Here is a 17168-nt window from a genome sequence, read left to right as displayed (position 1 = left end):
ACCCATTTTAGCCGGCGGAAAGTATTTGAGTAAAAATTTTTCGGTTATTTGTTCCCAAGTAGTAATTGACCCTCGTGATAACGAGTTCAACCACTGTTTAGCTTTATTCCTCAATGAAAAGGGAAACAACCGAAGACGTATGGCATTATCAGAAACGCCATTGATTTTAAATGTATCGCAAAATTCCAGAAATTTTGCTAAGTGAGCGTTGGGATCTTCATCCTGCAAACCGTCAAACTGAACAAACTGCTGTATCATTTGAATTGTGTTAGGTTTCAGTTCAAAAGTATTTGCAGCTACAATAGGTCTAACTATGCTAGATTTAGTTTCTGTTAAAGAAGGTTTAGCATAATCATACATAGTATGTGGAGCAGGATTTTGATTAGCCGCAATTGCAGGAGGTAGCTGATTGTCTTGGTTTTCAGTCATCTCTTCGGTTGGGGTTTAGGTATCGTCTTCTTGCTCGTTCTTTGTGTATCTTAAGCTTTGCCTTATTTCTCTTTGGTTTTTGAGTACTGTGTGATAGATTTTTTCATCAAAAAGTAGTGGTCCTGACGGGTTTCTTCTAGTCATAAACTATAAAAACCTGCCAAGAGAAAGAAAAAGTAAATTAATAAATAATAATAATAAATTAAATTGCAAGAAAAATAAATGACTAAATTAATAAAAATTGAGTGTTCCTAATATCTTAGTTCATCGGCAACAACGCCAAAAACTTGATCGCGTGATTTCGTGATAGGTTTTAAATATTTATAATTACTCGTTCTTGAAACTGACTATCATCGCGATGTAGGCAAGTGTACCTATCGAACAGTAGTATAGTTTTAGCAAGACTGGATTGTCGAACCCAAATGAACTAAAAGTACTAGTAATGACTGTCTTTTTATTATCTAGCCTAAGAATAAAGAGGTTTTTGTTTTAACTAGCTAATTATCTAAACTAAGAACTCACAGAGAATAGAATTGGGAATTTCCTTTTGGGAAAATCGATTAAATGAAGGCAATACCTAAGGAAAAATCCACCTAGACTGTACTTGTTATTCTGGCTCCGAATCGGACGATTTATTCATTTAACTTGTTCCGTAGAAATCCTTAAGTTATGTTATTATCCCTATTCAAGACTAATAACGTCTAATCCCTAGATTGAATAACCGAGACTTTTCTCTAATTAACACTCTAGGTTGCATTAACTCGATTTATGGATCCCCTTATTAGGTTTCACCCTAATCCGGTAAAATCTTGTCACCCTATGTCTAGGCGTGCAATCAACTCCACTTAATTATGACAAATGTACTCTTAAATAGGGTCTATTCCTCCTCTGAATAAGAGCTTATCTTGAATTAGTATCCTGGGATATCAAAACAAGAATTAAGAACACATAATTAAGAACAAGTTAAATATTTATCATACGATTCAGAAAATAATAACAAGATTTGTCTTAGGTTTCATTCCCCTTAGGTATTTAGGGGTTTTAGTTCATAACTAAACAAGAAAACATCTCAGAATAATAAAGAATACAAACATAAAGAAAACTCAAAACTCCTGAAGGGAAATTGAGGAGAGATCTTCAGTCTTGATGATGAATTCGGCTTCTTAGATGGATCAATCAGCTTTCTTGGGGTAATTCCTTGCCCCCTATTCTCTGTGTCCATTTTCTTCCTCCTCTAAGGTGTATTTATAGGCTTTGGAATGCCTAAGAGCCCTCAAAATTAACCTTTTCCGAATTGGACTCAACTTGGGCTCGGCAGGGAGACGCCTGTGTGACACGCCTGTGTACAATTACTTCAGGTCGTGCTCGAGCCTGCCAAATTGACACGGCCGTGTGGTCCGCCTGTGTGAGGAGGTCCAGCCCGTGTTGATTTTGTACTTTGGCCCATTTTCTCCTTTTTTGGCCCGTTTCTCATTCCTTTCGGTTTCCTATGCTCTTCTAGGTATAAAACATGAAATTAAAGCATTAGGAGCATCGAATTCACCAATTCTAATGGGAAATCATCCATAAAATGCGTTAAACATGGGGTAAAAATATGTATAAATTATGGTTTATCACAAGCCAAAAAGGTAGAGCCCCAATTATATATACTAATCATTTAAAATTTTAATAATGGTGGGAGGTACACGATAAAAATTAAGTTGCTTGGCATAGGCACACCTCCAGTTAAGTGAAAAATGTATGCTTGAGCATGATAATCAATATCAACAGGTTTTGGATTCTCTAAGAGATGCTGAAATCCCCTTTTCAACTAGTCTAACTTCACTTGAAGCCCTTTAAAATCAAACAAAAGGTCGATACTTATTCTGAACAATTCAATAAAAACCTATACCAGATTGTGCTTAAAACTTTGCATTACATAACATATTCACTGGAAGCCACATCAACAATACTACATCTTTTAGCGTTATTGTCGCTTTGTTGCATGGAAAATGAAACGTATAGGTATCCATCTCAATCATTCAATTAGAGTGAATAGGAATGATGTTATATAAGTAACTTTCTTAATATAACTTTTTGTGATAGAATTCAACGCCTATTAATTGAGGAATGATTTTTTTTGTAAGGCAAACCTATATCATATTGTTGCAAAGTCGAGCCATAAGAGAATACTCCAATGTTGTTGTATTTTTGGCAATATGTCCTTATTCGAATCTCAATAATTGGGCAGCTATTATGGTATGCTTGGAAATTATAATTTCAAGTTATTTAACTATGTAAGGTTAGGGTAAAATGTAAAAGAAGATTACTTTTAGTTTCTTTATGAAAAACTAACAAGTTTAAAGAGGCTATTTATAGATTTTAAAATCAGCGTTCTACTAGAACTTTTAAGTGAAATTTGACAACTGGGTCACGACTTGACACTTACAAATGTCGAGTTTAGGATTACATGTTATCCATCATCGTTCAAAATTAAATGGGAAAAATACATGATTAGTACCTGAACTTGTTCACTTCTCCCAAATTGGTACCTATGATTTTTTTGTCTCAGATTAGTACCCGAACTTTTATTTTCGTCCATGAGTTTGATACCTGAGCCTAATGGCGTTAACTTCAGGATAGGTAGCAGAATAAGATTGTGACAAGTGACATAAATGATGTCATGATGATGTCATAATCTAAAAAATATTAAAAATCAATAAAAATATTTTTAAAACTATTTCCTTTTTTTCTTTCTTTTTCCTGTGATCTTTTTTCTTCCCAATTTCCTTTTCTCTTCTTTACTCTGCTAAACATGTTTGCTTTCGATGGCTGATTTCAATTCCCCCTTATTTGTTAAACGCATTTTCTCTTCTTTTCTCTCTTAAACACAATTGCTAGACACATTTTTTCTTCTCTCTTTTTTTATATTTCGAGTTTTGAGTTTATTTTCTTTTTTAGATTTTTGCATTAAATTCTTTTTCTCTTTTTTCAATTGTTGGGTAGTTTAATTTTTTCTATTTATTTCTTGAGAAAATATTAGAAATAAAAGGGAGATGCAGCTCCATTAAAAAAAAAAACAAATATCTCAGCACAATCAAATAACAAATAACAAATAATTCAACACATTCAAACAATAAATAACAAAAAAAAAACCCAAAATCTTTAAAAAAAGTTATAAGCAAAAGAATACTCAAAAGATATGAAGAAATCTTTTACATATAAATATATAATTCATGAAGGGTAACAATGAAGAAACCATTAATTTTTGTGCATTTGAAAAGAATGAAAATACAAAAAAAGAAAAGAAAAGAAAGTAATAAACTAACAACGCTTCAATCAAAACAAAGAAAAAATGCAATAGAATCTTAATAGTCAAAGCCCTTGCTTTCTTCATAGCAAACAAACCTAATTAAAAAAAAAGTAAACGTAATGAATTTTTATTAAAATTTATAAAACCCTAGAAATCTTATGGATCAAATAAACAACAGTGGCAATTCCTCCTTTGAATTTGTTAACTCTTTTCTCTATGACTTGAAGAACTTCTACTAGGTTTTAAGAAAATCGATTCTCTGTTGTTGCTATGGCAGCTTCACTACTATTGCTTCCTTTGTCTCCTCATCTCGCTCTAAGTTTCACTAGAAGCCTCCTTAGCCTTTCATCAACAGATGGAGAGTATAATTTCAAAAGCTCAAGGATAAAACTTTGATTTTTTTCAACTTTAAAGAGATTTTCTTGGAAATACAAGAAAATATTTGAGAAGACAAATAAGAGAGAAGGGTTTTGATGGTCGGAGAAGGCCATGGATGGTGGTGACTCATGGCGACAGTAGCTAAGGTTAGAAGAATATGAATATGGAGGACAAGAACAAAAGGAGATAGAAAAGAGAAGAAAGGAACAAAAAAATAAAAAAAAGGAATAGAATCGTGATTTATTTTGGATGAAAGAGAGAAATATTTTATTATATTTTTAAAGGAAAAATAACTAAAAGAGAAAATGAATGGAAATTTAATAAATGCACAGCAAAAAAGGGTGACACGTGGTAGTGTGTGAATGGCTAGCGCTGCCATGTCAGCAAAAAATTAATGCCGTTAGACTTAAGTACCAAACTCGTGGATAGAAAAAAGTTTAAGTACCAATCTGGGAAAAAAAATATAGATACCAATATAGGAGAAGTGCACAAATTCAAATACTAATCTTATATTTTTCCCAAATTAAATTAGAGTACTATCATTTAATTTTAAATATTTTACCATGGACTCAACAAATACAAATGTTGAGATATAATAATCATATCATAATAATTATCTTAATTCGAAGAATATGCAGAAAACAAAGCATCGCACGCATTTGAATTCGAGATCCATAAGTGTAGGTACTAAAGTATAATTTTCCCACGGATGACAGCTTAAAATAATAAAATATAAAATATAAAGAGAAAAAACCCAAAGACGCATGACAACTTAAAAAACTCCACTAAGGACAACGTAATTGTCCATTAATTAATATATAAAAAGGAATCAACAAATAATTGAAATTATGCACCACAGAGACTGACTCACTAGCTGTGCCAAGCCGAGCCGAGTCGAGTCTATGTAACATAGACCAAAACACAACACACCACCCGAGTCTAATCCCTCCAGTCTCCAATCTCATCGCATCTTTCAGTCCGGTGCGGTTCAGCTTAGAAAGCCGAACCGGTGAAGGAAAAGTTCTAAGCAGACTGCGAAACTTTTTTCTCTTGCGTATTATTTATTATACTTGCGTATTATTTATTATACTTTCTCCCTACTGTTGAAGTCTTCTCTCTAATGGAGACGAGTTTTTCCTCTTTTTAGCTTTCAAAAACTTATCTTAAATCTCTCTATTAGAATCAAAATCCTCTTCTAGTTTGAAAGCGTTTAAACAAGATCCGGAATCGGAATGGAAGAAGAGAAAGGAGTGCTGGTGCAGAGCTTGATCGATGCGGTGAACCAAATAGCTTCTATCAGCGACTACAGATGCTCCGTTAAGAAGGAGTACTGCAATCTCGCTAGGAGGCTCAAGCTGTTGACGCCAATGTTCGAGGAGATTAGAGAAAGCAAAGAGCAAATCCCCGAAGAAACTGTTAAAGCTTTGCTCTCGTTGAAAGAAGCTCTCATTTCGGCTAAGGAACTGCTTAGTTTCGGCAGTGAAGGCAGCAAGATTTACCTGGTGTGTGAGTATTACTGTTCTTTTTTTTTTTTTGGATCTGTTCGGCTGCTGAGAAAGTGGAGGAAAATTAGCTTGTGCAGTGCGTGGAGATTATCCTATTTTTTTTTCTGGAAATAACATTATCCAAAACTAAGTGATCAATTTTATGCTAAAATTTAGCTTAGTCCAGTGGAAGATAATGGAATTTAAATCTAATATGATCTCTAGTGCTACATTCCTTATTAATTCAAAAAGGAAATTGATGTGGTTCCTATTTTGACCTTTTTAATAAAATATTTGTAGATATTTGAGTCACAATTTCAATCGATTTTCTTGTTCATTTTTATTTATTTATTTTGCATCTTCAAATAACTATTATGAGTAATTCTTATCACAAAGATTTCTAAGCTTCAAGTGATCGACATTCGACATATGCAACTGCTAAAGTAGAAGCTGTAGAGGGGGAAAATGATATAACTTTGTTGACTTATTTAAGGATTGTCAATTTGTGTCTGGATTATCGTCAAATCCAGATCAGTCATTTGATATAACCTTGTTGATCCTCTTTTGCTCAACTCTGCCCCTATATCATATTGCATATAGTATAAGGTAGAAACTCGCTAGTTTCATCATTGTACTTGTTATTGGCGGACATGATATGTCTGGAAGCCTGTACTAGATGAGTTTGACCCTTTCATATGATTATGGAGACACTGTTTCTGCAATGGTAGTTTGTTGAGTTTGGGTTGCACTATTTCTGGTCTTGGACTCAGGAGGTTATTTGAGGTCGTGAAAATTAGAGCGAGGGATGGAGGAGGGGGGAGGGGAGGTGGTGATTATTAGCGGCCATAATACTGTCTTTTTATGTTTCTGCCTTGATGCTATTCTAAGCAGTTCTTCGCAAGCAATTATACTTATCCGGGTTGTCATATTCATTGGTTTTCAGTTCTTTCTTGGAACCATCAGTTATTGCTCCGTGCTTTTGTGCTTTTTTCAATTCTTTTGGTGTTATTTTTTTGAGGTTGACAAAGAGGTTCGCCATAACGGTTCTTCTCATGCCTCTACTTTTAGATAGGCAGTAAATAAGGGACATTGGTAGTGGCTGCAATTCATGGATGTGCTAGTTTTATGGTACAGATAGTTTGTGAGGAAAGGATCGGCATGGTTATTTTTCTCCTTTCTTGAGAAGCCTAATTCTCTTTTTGGAATAATTTTTAGCCAGAACTGGTTTGTCACTGAATCTTACTATTTACTGATAAACTATTTGTGTTCTGCTAACAGGTTCTAGAGAGGGAGCAGATCATGCATAAATTTCTTGAAGTAACAGCGCAATTGGAACAAGCTTTGAGAGGAATTTCCTATGAGAATCTTGACATATCAGATGAAGTTAAGGAACAGGTATAGATCTGTTAGTTGACAGTCTTTGGAAGAACTACATAGTACTTTCTTCTCCTCTTGCTTTGTCATATTAGGTCCTTTCCTGTATGATCTAAAGATGATTACTTGAATCATAGGCATCTTAGACATGGAAGAAAGTGCCATCAAGCAATTGAAGTATTCTTTCATTAATTGTGTTTTCTTGGAGTTGCATATGATAAGCATTGAAAGACTTGATGATAGCAACCAAAACTAGAATTCCTCTCTGAAAAATTATAATTTGAGAGGCTTAAAGCAACTTCAGCTTTCTTTATTATATCATTTTTTTAATATATATAAAAGAGTTACATGTATGATATTTCCATGTTTAGGTGGAGCTTGTACTAGCTCAGTTCAGGAGAGCTAAAGGTAGAGTTGATGCGCCTGATCTTGAGCTGTATGAGGATCTATTATCACTGTACAACAAGAGCGATGATGCAGAACTAGATCCAGAGGTACTAAGGAGATTGGCTAAGAAGTTACAATTGGTGGGCATAGCTGAACTTACGCAAGAATCATTAGCTCTACATGAGATGGTTTCTGCCAGTGGTGGAGATCCTGGTGAAACATTTGAGAAGATGTCGAGCTTATTAAAGAAAATCAAAGACTTTATACAGACAGAAAATCCTAACTTGGATGCTCCTGCAAGAGAAAAGAATCTTCCTCCAAGTAGCAGTGGGCAAGCAACTACTGATGGAAATCGCAAGACTCCAGTTATACCAGATGATTTCCGCTGTCCCATATCCCTGGAGTTGATGAAGGATCCTGTCATTGTTTCGACTGGGCAGGTATATTTGTTGTAGATTTCTTGTACATGTCATAATGAGATTTTTCGTTTTAATTTCTTTTCAATCATTCAGTCTTGAAAACAACCTCTTCATCCTTTAGTTACTAAATGTCAGTAAATGCTCAATTTTGCTCGATAAACTTATTTGGTTATTGACCTGCTAGTTGCATCATTTCACATTGTTGTGCCATTAATTTTTTGGGCCAAAAGTTAGCTCGGGACATGGTCGTAGTCATATTGTGATGTTCAATATACATTTGCATGAGTAAATAAATTAATGTTGTCCCTAATGGATGCTAACTAAACATTTATAAGAACCTTGTGTGTTATACTACATGTTTTGGAAATCGCACATGGATGCAGAGGCTGAAGTCTTGTTTACCATTACCCTTGTGCTATATCCATAACAGGTTTCATTACTCTCTTCTGTAGACTTATGAACGTTCTTGCATTGAGAAATGGCTGGAGCAAGGGCATGGAACATGTCCAAAGACGCAACAGGCACTCAGCAGCCCTGCCCTTACACCTAATTATGTATTGCGTAGTCTAATAGCTCAATGGTGTGAGGCAAATGGTATTGAACCACCCAAAAGACCCAGCACTCGTCCCAGTAAAACTACATCTGCCTGCTCACCAGCTGAACGTACTAAGATTGAAATTCTCCTCCGTAAGCTCGCATCCAGCAGTCCTGAAGACCAGAGAATGGCTGCAGGTGAAATCCGTCTTCTTGCCAAACGCAATGCAGATAACCGTGTGGCCATTGCTGAAGCTGGGGCCATACCTCTCCTTGTGAGCCTTCTTTCAACACCTGATTCACGCATCCAAGAACATGCTGTTACAGCACTTCTTAACCTTTCTATTTGTGAAGATAACAAAGCAAGTATCATATCCTCTGGAGCAGTTCCTGGTATAGTCCAGGTGCTTAAGAAGGGGAGCATGGAAGCTAGAGAGAATGCAGCAGCCACTCTTTTCAGCCTTTCAGTAGTTGATGAAAATAAGGTGACAATTGGTGCCTCGGGAGCAATCCCCCCATTAGTGGTACTGCTAAGTGAAGGAACGCAAAGGGGCAAAAAGGATGCAGCAACAGCACTCTTCAACTTGTGCATTTACCAAGGGAACAAGGGAAAAGCAGTGAGGGCTGGTGTTGTGCCTATATTAATGCGTTTGTTGACAGAACCGGGTGGTGGAATGGTGGATGAGGCATTGGCCATACTAGCAATACTTGCAAGCCATCCTGAAGGGAAGTCTGCCATTGGAGCAGCAGAGGCAGTGCCGGTTTTGGTAGGTGTTATTGGAAATGGATCTCCAAGGAACAGAGAGAATGGAGCTGCAGTTTTGGTTCACCTTTGTTCCGGAGATCAACAACATTTAGCAGAGGCCCAGGAACTAGGAGTGATGGGTCCTTTGGTAGACTTGGCACAAAATGGTACGGATAGGGGCAAGCGCAAGGCTGCTCAGTTGTTAGAGCGCATGAACAGGTTTGTTGAGCAGCAAAAATTGGCACAGGTGCAGGCTGAGGCCGAAGTACAGCAGCCCCAGTCTCAGTCTCAGACACAACAGCGACGACCACCCTCTGTGGAGAATGCTATTGAGGGCTGAGGTATATTTTGCCATGATTTTTGTTGGTTTCGTCATCTTGTTTCTCTCTATGTATTGAAGAAGGCAGCTTTGCTTGGAAAGAGGAGGTCGAAGATCACCTGTTGAATCTGTAAGTTATTCATTTTTTTTGAGTGGAATTAATTTATTATTCACTGGATCATTACGTTTCAAAAAAGAAGGGTGGGGGAAGAAAGGGATGAGTTGTATTTTACATGTATGTGAATTTGTTAATCCTCAGTTTTTGTTCGAGATGTTTCTTTTATTGTACTGAAATTAAACCTACTAGTGATAGGCAAAGGCAAAAAAGAAAAATGAAAAAAGGGTACGCAATATATCTGGAGTTTGAATTTCCGTTTCTCGAAGACTATTATTTGTACCAACAACAGGAGAAAGAATTTATAAAAAGGATGTTGTATCTCTGTATTACGCCAGCTATAAACTTCTTAGAATTCACTACAAGCTTTGTTCTTTGCTCCATAATTATACAAAGATGTGAATTCTTTGAGGAATTCATTTTCTTTCATGTTTAGTTCTTATTATTCATACTTTAATTCCCTTATATTAAGTTTATTGGATAATATAGATATCATATATATATAATAATAATTATATCATAACAAAAAAAAGTATTTAATACAGTTACGTATGATTGGTTCAAAAAATTTATGTTAGATTATTTTGTTTGGTTCGAATGTTTGGTTAAATCAATCTAAAATTATTCAGAAGCATATTTTATGAAATTATCTTTATTATTATAGAATTTATTTCTTTTTAATAAGTTTAATTCATTTAATATTTTTGGTCTCATATTATTATAATTATAATTATTTATTACTAATTATAATTAATAAGTAATTATATGATTTTTTTTAAAAAAATAAGTATTTATATGATATTAAAATAAATATATAAATCACAATTATAACATCGGTTGTTTCACTATTAAGAAAAAAAGAAAGATTTCTGTTTGTAATTAGACTTAAATTTTAGGATAAATTATAGAATTAGTCACTCAACTATTAGCATGTTTCTGTTTTGGTCACTCAACTATGAAAATTTTTAATTTAATCACTAACATTTTAGATCATTTCTATTTTGATTACTCACGCTTTTAAATCGTTTATATTTTTGTCACTATTAGTTAAATGGTTAATGGAAGTGATAATGTGACATTTTTCTAACTAGTATAATAATACATTTAGTCCTTAATACTTACACATTCTATCAAATTGATCCTAATTTTAAATAATTCAATAAATTCAAACCACCTCATTTATAAATTTTCTCAATTTGATTGTCAAACACATATAATTGTTAATTATTATCAAGCACACTAATAGTTGGCTACTCAACCCATTGATAGGTCTATTAATTTACTCCATGAATGGTAATAAAATTTCTCCAAACTTTGAGCTATTTGTTTGGTCCATATTAAATCAAATTTGAACAAATATTTTTATTATTATTTTCAATCAAATTAGTTATATATAAAAAATATTTTATGTAAATTTAATTATAAATTATATAAAATATTAATATGAAATAAAATTTAACTATGATAGAAACTTTGAATCGACTCAACTTACGCTAAGCTTGGACAAGGTTTTTATGTCCCAGCTAATTGGCCTGAATTTAATTTAAATAATAAAAATATTTTTAAAATTAAATTAAATTATAAAATACATAAAATGTTAATAAAAATATTTTTTTTAATATTTTATTATTTTTGAACAATGAAATGGGTTTTTTGGTTGGGTTGAGCCGAAATAGGTCTGGACTTGAAAAAATTTTTGGACCTGGGCAACAGCCTGACATATGGATAGGTCTTAGTAAATAACAAAAAAATTTTTATTTTTGAAAAATTTTATATTTTTCATATATTTTAAAATTTAAAGAGTTTTTTTTTCACATTCTTTTACATTTTTATTGAAAATACAAAAAAAAAATATTTAGCTTTTAAAACATATATTTTTTGTAATTGTTTATATACTTTTAAAGAGTAAGGATTAAATTGATAAAAAATTGTAGATAACGAGAACTAAAATAGTTATTTTACATTTTCTATAATAACCAAATCAACCATTTTCTTTACTAAATGAGAACTAAGTGCATACAAATGTTTTAGACATTTTGACATATCCAAAACACCACCTATTCTTTCCATTTCATGCAAGATCATCATAATTTCATATACTATCATCAATTCACAAGTTGATACCATTTCAATCTAATTCAAATACCAGAATAGCTTACCAAATTCAATTAATTTCATTTCCTTATTTCAAAATTGAATTTCAATGTTTCGACTAATGCAACCCTAGTAAAACGAACTCAGATACACGGGTGAACTATACCACACCAAGACACCGAAGTGCAAATCTTGTAGGCATCAAATGTTTAAACATTTTCAATTACATCGGTCCACCACATCAAGGTCTTCGTAGAGACAATAAATAGTCGATGATTCGCAACAAATGCCGAATCCCAAAAATGACTTGTCATAATCTTCATATCATTAACTATCCCGTCACAAGTGTACATATGAACCCATTGGCATGCCAATTGTATCCTAACATTTTACTAAGTTCACATAGGTATCAATTATTCATTTTTATAGATTCATACCTTGTAATCATTCGCATTTGCATTTTATACCCTATACATTGTACTACCACATAGCAATCACTTATCTCATTTAATAGCCATGTATGACAATTTCCATCAACATATTAAATTATGTTTAAGCATAATTATAATGAAATAAACAAAAGCATACATATAACACAAAGAAAGGTAGTAAATTCCATATGAACTCACCTTTTCAAAACACGAAATAGATAGATTCTTTAGGGACTATTACATAATTTTTGGTTTTCCTCTACTAGCTCCATTGTTATCGATTTCTGGTTTTAAAAAGCTATATATATCAATCACCACATGTTAACACACAATAGCCATTTATTGACTCTTGACAACGATGTGTTGGAAAATTGATTTTAGAAAACTCAGCGGGAAATAGGTTTAAGGAAAAACTAGAGTTAGATTTTTTTTTTCAAAACAAGAACTTGGTTGTGATATTTAAAGTAATAAACATTTAATCAAAATTGTACCTTTATGATTCGTCTAGGATGAACGCTTCAACCAATTAGTCTTCTCCGCTATCCTTAAGCTCATGTTTGACAAGTGTGGTATTGCTTCGAATCAGAAAATTTTTCACAAAATTACTAGTGAGAAAATTTCATAATTTCTCTAAACTTCTAGGGTCAAGTTGTAAATAACAAGAATATCTCTAGCAATTTTCGAAAATAATTTCTTTAGAGAATTTTTTCTCTACAACTTTTATTGAATTCAAGTGTATAAGAATAATGATCAATGTCCTCTTTATATAGGAAGAGTTTAGAGAAAGCTCAACTAGGATTATAATTAATCACATTAATATTAAATTAATAAAGTATTATCTAAATAAATATTAAATTTAATTTAATATCTCATATTAATATCTAGATAAATATTAAATTAAATTTAATATTAAATTAAGTACAATAATATTATTGTAGTAGCCCAAATTTGACCGGGCCTTAAAACCAAAACAGAAATATGAAATAAATAAATAAATAAATGTTATTTATTTTAAAAGTCCAGTTTACAAGAGCCCAAACACAGGCCCAAATAACTTTCAAACCCCCCCAAAAAAATAACACCCAGCAGCCCAAATACCTAAACCCTATGCCCGGTTACAACCTGATAGCCCATACCCGTTACACCCAGACCCAAAAAATAAATGAGGCCCAAGTGGCCCAATTTGTTAAACAGAAAGCAGAGAGACCTAGGGTTTCAAAAACCCTGGGCGCCGCAAGCATCCCAAGCGTCATGACCGTTCGTCTCGTGCTGTTCCAGTGGGCTCCATCGGCGCCGTGGCTTTGGCCTCGTACCACACCGCGATCATCGCGTGAATAGACATCACCGTGATGTTCTCGCGAATACCTGCAAGACAGGACAAAAGAAACCAGCAGACACGAAACAGAAAAGGAAACCAAATAGCAGCAGATAAACTGAAACCAATAAGGAAAGAAATCAAAGATTTCTTTCCTAAACATGTATAGTCTAATGGCTATAAAGCCTTTCCTCCGATTTGTAAAAAAAGGACTTATGTTCTTGGAATATACAGAGAGAATCAATAAAAAGAGAATATAGAGATTCAACAAAAGAATTTATTCTTGCGCACATATACAAAAAGCATCACAGTCGATTGAATATACAATGGTGAAATTTTCTTTTAAATACATGCACATATATATATTGCGATTAAAAAATGAAAAGGGAGACGAACCTCTTTCAATCTGCGCTGAAACGAAAAATTTCCCAGTCTCCGACCACCACGCGTGGCGATGTTCGCGGTGGCGCGTGGGCGCGTATGCGCCTAAGAACAGGGGTCCGACGAGGCTTTGAGGCTGACCCCGAATCCTCCTACAGAGGATTTCTTTAAGTTTTTTTTTAAACCAGGTATCCAAATGATTTCAAAACTGAAACGGTGCCGTTTCGATTAAAACCAATTAGCTTTAAATGATGTCGTACCAAAGCTAGGATCCGTGCGTTGACTCGAGACCCAGGGAGGATCCGCGTGTTTTTGGAAAATGGGCTAATTTCTCAATCGGTCCTTCCGCATTTTAAGCTTTATAATTTCATTTTATTATTATTTTAATTCGGCCCTAATCTCTTATATTTACTTCAATTTAGTCCTAATGGCCATTAAAACTTATTCTGAAGAACGACGTCGTTTTATGGGATTAGGGCAAATTACCCAGTGAGTCCTCTGAATTTAACGCGCATTTCAAATCAGGCCCAGGATTTTTATTATTTTGCAAATTAGCCTCAGATTTTCTAATTAAATTCAATTTTAATCCTTTTTATATTTTAATTTACTTTAAATACTTTATATATTTTTTTAAATATTAGTTATATATTACTATTATTATCCATTATTTTTTATTATCATATATTTTATATATAAATTATATTATATTATATATATTTTATTTTATATATTTCTTTATATATTTTTTATAAAATTTTATTATTATTTACTAAATTTGTAAATGGCAAATAAATTTAAAAAAATATTAATAAATAATAGTATATATATTATCCTTATTTATAATAATATTCATATTCCATTTATATATTACACCTTTTCTTATTTATATATTTTATATATGTATATTATTTATTTTATATTATTCTTATGAAATTACTCATATCCTATTTATTGTTTTATATTTTACCTATAATATGGGCTATACATCATATATATTTTTAAATTCTATTATATGTTATATATTTTTATATACTATGTTTCTATATGTAAAATATTTGTTACTTTATTATTATTATACGTATATTATATTATATTTCATACTATATTTTTATTACATACTATATTTTTATTATTCAATATTCCTTATAATATCTATCTTTCTCATATATTTTTTTATTATATATTATTTATTTTGTTTTTCTATAGTAATTATTTTACCATATTTTTATATGCAAAATACTTATTATATTTTTATTATTTTATATTATATTTCCTTATATTTTATTCATATTATATTATTATACATAACTTATTTTAAACATTTTTAATTTATATTTTAGGTTTTTTTATCAATCACTTTATTTTATATTTTAATAAATATATTATATTATGTCAATATATTAGATGTTGGTCTCATAATTTTATTAAATGTTGAGTGCTGGACTTATTATTATTTTTATTGTATTTTTATTATATATATGTGTCAAATTGTATATCATGCATCATTTTTATTATCAATATGTTTAAATATATGATGAATTACATGTTTATGTGTTTTTACCTATTCTTCTTAAATATATATTGTGTTTTATGCATATTTTACTTATTTAAAATTTGCCATGTTTTTTATATGTATATGTTAGTTATTGTGCTTTTATTTACCTATTACTATAACATGTTATCCCGTATGTTATGTTAATATGCTCTTTCATGCATCAATCTAAAAAACGAGACTTTAAAGTTTTCAAAAATAAAGGCAATACTTGGTGTTTGGAAATTTCGAGAAAAGTAGTGCCCTAACTTATTGGGTTGCAACTTTTCTCGTTGAGTTTGAATAGTCAAGCACCCTTCTAAGTTTTTAAGGTTTTCTAAGTGTAAGCAACTATCTCGGAATTTTAAGGCGTTGTGTCCTAACTTACTGGATATGGCGTTTTATTGTTTCGAGATAGGGATTTCCAACAAGGCTAACTTAGTGTCAGATATCTTAAAAATATTATGTCCTAACTTATTGGATGTAATATTTTGATTTATTTGATACAAGTGAACCCTAATTTTCAAAATTGAGACATTCTAATTAAAAGAGGTTTGCATCTTAAAACTTTCAAATTTCCGACATTAAAGACACTTGATAATCAATTAGGTACCAATTTTTGGGCGTTACGAGGGTGCTAACCCTTCCTCGTACGTAACCGACTCCCGAATCCGTTTTCTCGACTTTCGTAGACCAAAATTAAATGTTTTAAAACAAAACATTTTATAAAGTGATCCAATCACACCTAAAAAGATTGGTGGCGACTCCCGTTTTCGTTTTTCTAAAAGTCGATTCCCATTTTCCAAAACTCGATAAAAAAATGGTTTCGACAGCTTGGCGACTCCGCTGGGGACTAATAAGAGAGTCAAGTCGTATAATTGATTACCTATTGTCTTAATGTCGGAAATTTGAAAAATTTTAAAATTCAATCCTCTTTGCATTACATGTGTTTGTATTATTGCATATGTTATATATTCTGATACGCATTGCATTTGCATGATCGTTGTGGTCACACCCTTAAGTGGGAGTGAGAGACTACGCCTTCGTGAGGTTTTCGCCTCCGTGCAGAATAGTGGATCACTTTCGGGATACATCCGTACCTATGGTTTCGTGAGATTTTCATCTCCGTGTAGCCATAGGGAAATGTATTCCCCTGAATTGAACTCGTTTCAAATGAGCCTATAATGGGTGAGAATCGAGGAATCTGCTGGTTCGGGTTCCTCAAACTTTAGAACTATCCTCATATAGAAAAACCGTAAGAGCCCAACTTAGTTAGAGCTATACTTTAGATATTACCCTTATCAATTATCGTTGAGATTTATTGGTATCATGTGATACTGACTATTTCTTTTCTTTTGTTTGCATGTCATTTTGCATTTACAAAGGTATCGATTCACGGTCAGTTCCTAAGTTAAGAAGTTTTATTATGGAGAACGGACTTCTTGATAGAGTGGAGGGCAACGCCGATGTTCATAGATGGTCAGAGCAAACTCAGCTAGAAAATGGAGACAGTATAACTATGGGATATGTGTCGGAGCTGTCAGATTATACTCGTATTAGTGTCACACAGAATAATCTCCAAGAGCTTAAGGAAATTTGGGATCAGTGGGGCAATGAGACCAAGCAGTTATTCTACGATAATTATGGAGATTTACCTTACTTGCTCGATATTCAAGTAGATGAGCACTTGTTCCGAGCCCTTGCTTAGTTTTGGAACCCGGCGTACAGTTGTTTCACTTTTGGGGAAGTAGATTTGGTACCTACCGTGGAGGAGTACACTGCCTTACTTCGTTGTCCCAAGTTTCAGAGTGATAGGATCTATTCTCGAGCTACTTGTGTCCCTACCTTTTGGAAGAAATTAATGACCATTACGGGAATGAACGAGCAGTGGATCACAGCCAGAATTAAAGAAAAGGGTGAATGTAAGTGCATTTCGTGGG

General features: G+C 32.9%; 1 protein-coding gene across 2 annotated transcripts; it reads left to right on the top strand.

Moving 5' to 3' along the window:
* The first annotated feature begins 4952 nt into the window (after nt 1–4952).
* On the top strand, nt 4953–9801 carry LOC107938268 (U-box domain-containing protein 13). 2 transcript variants are annotated; one of them, XM_016871363.2, is made up of 4 exons: nt 4953–5601; nt 6862–6978; nt 7329–7784; nt 8216–9801. In XM_016871363.2, exons 1-4 carry the CDS (start codon nt 5332–5334, stop codon nt 9380–9382), a joined length of 2010 nt encoding a protein of 669 aa, XP_016726852.1. In that variant the 5' UTR covers nt 4953–5331; the 3' UTR covers nt 9383–9801. The 2 variants fall into 2 exon arrangements, with proteins under 2 accessions (XP_016726852.1, XP_040973602.1); XM_041117668.1 differs by having other exon boundaries at nt 5469–5605.
* Nucleotides 9802–17168: the final 7367 nt, after the last annotated feature.

This window comes from Gossypium hirsutum, chromosome A07 (genome assembly GCF_007990345.1).
Source record: "Gossypium hirsutum isolate 1008001.06 chromosome A07, Gossypium_hirsutum_v2.1, whole genome shotgun sequence".
NCBI lineage: Eukaryota > Viridiplantae > Streptophyta > Magnoliopsida > Malvales > Malvaceae > Gossypium > Gossypium hirsutum.
Note: the sequence above shows the minus strand (reverse complement) of the source record. Positions and strands in the feature narration are given on the sequence as shown.

Excerpts from the sequence above, each read along its gene's own strand:
- LOC107938268 (XM_016871363.2), top strand. The coding sequence starts at position 5,332 with ATGGAAGAAGAGAAAGGAGTGCTGGTGCAGAGCTTGATCGATGCGGTG. Across the intron at positions 6,979-7,328 it reads CAGATGAAGTTAAGGAACAG|GTGGAGCTTGTACTAGCTCA; the intron begins GTATAGATCTGT and ends TTCCATGTTTAG. Across the intron at positions 7,785-8,215 it reads TCATTGTTTCGACTGGGCAG|ACTTATGAACGTTCTTGCAT; the intron begins GTATATTTGTTG and ends TCTCTTCTGTAG.